Source organism: Myxocyprinus asiaticus, chromosome 30 (assembly GCF_019703515.2).
Source record: "Myxocyprinus asiaticus isolate MX2 ecotype Aquarium Trade chromosome 30, UBuf_Myxa_2, whole genome shotgun sequence".
NCBI lineage: Eukaryota > Metazoa > Chordata > Actinopteri > Cypriniformes > Catostomidae > Myxocyprinus > Myxocyprinus asiaticus.
This window is the reverse complement of record NC_059373.1, coordinates 33,911,457-33,917,780: the sequence shown is the minus strand read 5'-3', so window position 1 is coordinate 33,917,780 and position 6,324 is coordinate 33,911,457. Positions and strand designations below refer to the sequence as shown.

General features: G+C 36.6%; 1 protein-coding gene across 1 annotated transcript in view; it reads left to right on the top strand.

Moving 5' to 3' along the window:
• Positions 1-5,673, top strand: part of jarid2b (jumonji, AT rich interactive domain 2b) — a 154,239-nt gene extending 148,566 nt beyond the window's left edge. Inside the window, exons 17-18 of the mRNA XM_051663517.1 lie at positions 955-1,062; positions 3,272-5,673. Coding sequence (XP_051519477.1) covers positions 955-1,062; positions 3,272-3,463 — 300 coding nt within the window. The 3' untranslated portion in view covers positions 3,464-5,673. The remainder of the gene's footprint in view (positions 1-954; positions 1,063-3,271) is intronic.
• The last annotated feature ends 651 nt before the right edge of the window (positions 5,674-6,324 follow it).

Here is a 6,324-nt window from a genome sequence, read left to right as displayed (position 1 = left end):
CATATTAATTTTCTCAGCAGAAATGTAGGGAATATTGGATTGCTCCTATTATAATCAGTGAAGCTGTTAATGCACAAGCTTTACAAAACTATACTAGATCTTAGTATACTATGTAATTCTGCTGCTCCGTACATACTATACAATGCTGTTATACTATACTGCACTGCTCAGTACATACTGTAACATAGTGCTACTCAGTACAACCTTAATCATACTATGCTAGATCTTACTGTACTATATTTTACGACTGTTCGCTACTCACTATACCATACTGCGCTGCTCACTACATACTATACCATACTACTTCCCAGCACAACATTTATTATACTATACTAGATCTAGTACTACAATATTATATGGCAGCTTGCTACAGACTATACTGTACTGCATTGCTTACTACATACAGAGTATAGTATAGTATTACTCTGCACAAGCTTTACAATAGTATACTAGATCTTTCTATAGTATAGCATACTGCTGCTCAGTAAATACCACATTGCTCACTACATAATATACCACAGTATTACTCAGCACAACCTTAATCATACTGTATTATACTAGAACTACTATACTATATTACACTGCTGATCTGTACTAACTATGCTGTATTGTACATACTGTACTGTATTGCACTGATCAGTACATCCTATACCATACTAATACTCAGTTAAACCTATACTATATTACATTAACTGTACAATATTTTTCTATATTAAAAACATGATTTCCATTTTCGTCATAGTACATTTTTCAATGTGCTTTGATGTTTTTATGTTGTCAGTCAGGTGATTCAGTTTGTCTTCTGAATAGAACTGAGCAGTTCTATCAAGCATAGCTTTAATATAAATCCTAGAGTGACTACTTCACTTTCAAGAATGTACCAAAGAATTACAGTGTTTGCTCTAATGTGGGTAATGATTTTGATTGATCTAAAGGTTGTTGTTTGTTTGGCAGGTTGTGCAGGAGAATGAAAATGTGGTTTTCTGTCTGGAGTGTGCGCTGAACTATGTGGAGAAACACAAAAGCTGTCGTGGACTCAAGATGATGTACCGTTATGATGAGGTAAGACTCAGAACATGAGAAACAAACCTGCAGGGGGAGCTGTTGAAATACATTTACTGGAGAGTTCTCTAGGGTTCTGAAACATCAACAACACACTACGGGTAACTGGACTGTAGCTATCCCTTACTTAAATTGTGCCATGGCAAAGACTAGCAGCAAACATTGCCACAAATGTGCTGCAAGCTCATTGGCCAAATATTTGAAGTAAATTAGCAGCATTTGCAGGCAAACCTTTGGTAAACATGAGTGTATTACAATTCTCTTGGATGCTACAAATTTGTTTTAAAGGTCTTTTTTTTCTCATTAAAAATTTCTAGACGTTATGTACAGTCACATCAGATGAAGACTCCAGTCATATCAGTAGAAAGAGCTGTTTTATTCTGTATGAAATGGGTCACCCCATGGGGCAGGCATATTAAAGGTATAGTTCACCCAAAAAGTTAAAATTCTCTCATCATTTACTCACCCTCATGCCATCCCAGATGTGTATGACTTTCTTCTGCAGAACACAAATTAAGATTTTTTGAAGTATATTTCAACTCTGTAGGTCCTCACAATGTAAGTGAATGGGTGCCAACATTTTGAAGCTCCAAAATCCACATAAAGGGAGCATACAATTAATCCATATGACTCCAGTGGTTAAATCCATGTGTTCAGAAATGATATAAAAGAAACAGTTCAATATTTACGTTCTTTTTTTATCATAAATTCTCCTCCCTGCCCATTAGGGGACGATATGCAAGAGGGATGTGAATCACCATAAACAGAAGAAGAAGAGTGGGAAAGTGAAAGTAAAGTGGAAATTGATTGAGTAGGGAGGAGAATTTATAGTAAAATATTGATCTGTTTCTCACCCACACCTATCATATCATGTCTGAACACATAGATTTAACCACTGGAGTACTTTTATTTTGCCCTTATGTGGATTTTGGAGCTTCAAAGTTTTGGCACCCATTCACTTGCCTATGGACCTACAGAGCTGAGAAATACATCTAAACAAAGAAAGTCATACACATCTGGGATGGCATGAGGGTTTGTAAATGATGAGAGAATTTTCATTTTTGGGTGAATTAACCCTTTAAGATCATATGATCAGTCATATACTTCTCAAGTTATTTAGAGTCATATATGTTTTGTGTAATGTTGAAATTAGGGATGTACATGGTTAGGTTACCATTTTTAACATTCGGTTAACCGCAAAGTTTCATGAACTGTTAATCGGTTTCTCGTCTGGAGTCGGGATGTGGGAATAAAGATGTTTATTGTAATGTAATTTCCTTAAACACTACTCAAAACATCAGCAAATAAAGTGCAAAGTGAGCTATGAGTCTAAGTAGCACAATACATACGTCTTTAAATGAAAAATCTTGCATTGAAGTCAAACAAAAACAATCAAACTATCGCTGCAAGTATATGCGCTCTGTCCGGGCAGGTTCACACATCCGTGAGGCAGGGAAAGCAAATATTATCATGTGCGTGGAGTAACAGTGCTGCTGTTAAGTAGCCTCTTCGTGGTGCTTTGATTTTTAAATGGTTTAAAATAAAATTACATTGAACTGGTCTAATTATTGTACAAAATATGCAAACCAGAGCAAAAGGGAAAAACACCGTCTTACCATTTATAAAGTGTTGAAATGTTGTTTGGTGAAAAACAAACTGGAATCATGTTTAATGGTGTAACAGTCACATGAATTCTTCTTCTTTAGAAAGCAGCACTATGAATAAAACACAACGCAGGTGTTTCGAGATGCGTTTATAAAAATGTAAGTCTTTTTAACTTGTACTTGGTGTCTAAAAATGTGGCGGTCCTGCGAGAGGTGCTGAGAGAAAAAAGTGAGATTCAGTCAGCACAACAGTCAAAGAGGTTCATCCAGCGTGTCAGTATCACTGATCTATTACAGAAAAACAGGGCAGACACACACAAAAGCATGTTTGAACAGCCCCTAACTCGCTCTATACTTGAAAAACTGACCCAAACCCAGCCGGAAAACATGACGGTTTGTCGAATCTCATCGAGCTCATCAGATTGCAGACCTGTATTGCATATGTAGAATAACCGAATAGTGATTCTGATATTCAAATAGTGGCGCATCGATCGGTTAACCGAATGCCTACTATCCGTACACATCCCTAATTGAATTAAAGTATATAAATCAATATAATTTACCATGATCTCTCTCTCTCTTTTGACTTCTGTCTGGTTTTTCAGGAGCAGATCAACAGTTTGGTGAATCAGGTGTGCGGGAAAATCCTTGTGAAAAGTGTGATAGATGGTTGTAATGACTCCAGCCCCACCAAACCCCATGCCAAGCGCGGCCCCCGTAAGAGAGCCACAGTAGAGGTGTCCCTGACCCACCTCCCCACCCACCTGTCCAAAAGTGCTGCCGCTGCTGTCTCATGAGAAACAGGAGGGTGATTCATCACCTATGTCAACCAATCAATTTCCTCTTCATATCACTTGTCTTTTACCGACCCCTCCACTCACATAGCAGGGCAGAGTTTACCTGTGTTGAAAGCAGGCTGCCTTTTTTGCAGTAGTGCACTAGTTTGTTTTGATCGTTTTATTCACCAGATGTTTGATAGCATTAAGAGACATGGTCCCAGGTGTGCTGACAGGTGTGAGTATGATGATGTCATCCTTTTTGCCTTGAACTCTCTTCCTCCTCGTCTTCGGCCCCTTTGACTGCACATAAACACACACTCATCCTGAACTGTAAACCTTGGGACAATTGGGTGCTTCTCTCCTCGTTTTTTTCCTGGCCACCTTTTGGTTGAATGTTGGTGCTCAATGGAGCTGCCGAGAACTTTGTTTCCTTTCTGACATCACGTTTGTTTTTATTTGGATTCATTTAGTACCCATGCAGCTCCGCTGCAGAAAACGCAGCTTTTTAAAGAAGGTAAACACTTGAAATTTAGCTTGTTTTAGGGTTTTAATGGGATAGTTCACCCAAAAATTAAAACGTACTCGCCCCCGTTTTGATCCAAAACCCGAATGACTTAGTTTCTTCTGTGCAATACAAAAGACATTAGGAAGAATGTTAGCCTCAGTCTCTTATAGTGACTAACATTCCTCTAACCTCATCTTTTGTGTTCCGCATTCGGGTTTGGTATGACATGAGGGCGAGCAAATTATGACGGAATTTTCATTTTTGGGGGAACGGTTCCTTTAATATCTGCTTTTTAAAAAGAGGAAGTATTGTGTGTTTTTAAGTTGTTTGGTTTTTCGTTTCATGCTTTCCTCTGTGGATTTTAGGTAACACTGGTTTCCATGGCAGCGGGTCAGGCTGTAATTGAGAAAGTGGGTGTTACCGAATGAATGAGTGGGTATCGTCTCGCTAGTGCGAGGGGAACCTCCCACGCAAACGCTTATGAGCGATAACTGTGCCTGATGTTTAGCGGGGAGATCTTATTTTTTGGTGCTGTTTGTTTTTTTACTGTTTATCAATACAAAAAGGTAATAAAAAATGAGAAGCACTATCCGCTAGTCTTCTTATCCCACAGGACGGAAACGCCTGGAGGCTTTCCGCTTCTAGATGTGCAATCGTGTCAACATTCCATTCTTCCAGACTTTTTGATTCATCTGTACAAGTTAACATTAATTATTATATTATATTATTGTTATTATTATATTTTGTGTTTTTTGCTTTTTACCTATTTTGTTCTGATGTGCTATCTCAAGTTAGAGCCACTATTCAGAGGGTTTAAAATGTGAAATATGAGTCCAAGTTTGAAATATGCCTATTTTTTCCTCCTCTTTTCCCCTTTTGCAGAAGTATCAGTTGATTTGAAGAAACTTAAGAAATCACCTTTTTGTACATAAACCTGTAAATGACTTTAATACTTGAGCCTTTGTTGGAGTGACAGAAGGAAAGGAAAGATAGATAGATGGATGGAGGGATAGCAGGTGAAGAAAAGCCTTACATTTCAGTTTCTTCATCTGCGGGTGGGAGTGTGAGGCGTTCAGGGTTGCTCTGGTAACGTGTATAAATTTTAAGTGCTGCTTACATCACTGAGGACTAAGATATGGAGTCGCAATTCCCCCTAGTTTTGTTTTTTAGGTTTACTTTTTTAAAGAAAAGGGAAAAAATATATCAAAAAAATACTTTCACAAAAAAAAAAAAAAAAAAAAAAAAAAGGTTTTTACATTTTCATTACTGAAAATTCAACATTGTAGTAGCTACTCATGTTGCACTGAGCTTGCCAGTGGTGACTGTCAAGGAAAAAAATAACTATAATCCAGTTTGTTGGTTGTCGTCCTTAACAGAAAGACTGAACTGTTTTTTGGAGTATTTAATGAAAACCAAGTCAGGTGTTTTCAAAAAAAAAAAAAGAAAAAAGAAAAAAAAAAGGTGGTTGTCAAGTTTTTATGGCCTTACAATGTATTTTATTCTGAATTTTTTGGTGTATTTGTTCATTTTTTCTACAATATGAGAGATTTGCTCACGGTCAGGCAAAGTTAATTTATTAGCACTGCGTCTCAGCCTTTCCTCCTATGAGGAAAGATTTCATGTTGGTTATATTGGCAGTTTTATTTTGGTTTCATTTTTTTTTTTACTTTTTCAATTTGTACTTAAGGTTTAATAAAAACTCATGGACAATTCATTGTCAGTTTTTGTCTTTGTCACTAGCCTTTCTGTTGCTTCAAAAGTACGTGATATACCTGGGGTTGTTAACCTTTTCTGACCCAGGAACAACCTGATATAAAATGTTACATTTTCTTTATAACAAAAACTTATGTTGACCTATATTGTCTCAATAGAGGACAACAGTCGGGTTCTGGACATAAAAATCCCATTCATTTTGTCCATAGGGAAATAGATTTTTAATGATAACTTATAAACTTTTAAAGACAGAGCTACAGTGAGTTCTGGCCTTGATTTTGCTGAAGCCATCAGTCCACGTTATTTCATCTTCATTTTAAAAAACATCATGTTTAATAGTGGAATTCCTGGTGAAGAACCACACTACCCATAATCCAGGAGAATTATTTTGCAACAAAATTAAAATATATTGTTTCTATAGTTGTAAAATGTATGTCAATTGTTTAATATTTGTCCATCGTTTTTAATTTGATTATATCATTCACAAAATTTTATATAAAACAAAAAATACTTCTGGAACCAAGATGGCAGTCACTGCTCTATTAAAGGGATAGTTTACCCATAATGAAAATTGTCCCATTATTTACTGTGTATGATTTTCTTTTTTGCAGAACAGAAATGAAGAATTTTAGAAGAATATTTCAGCTCTGTAGGTCCTCAC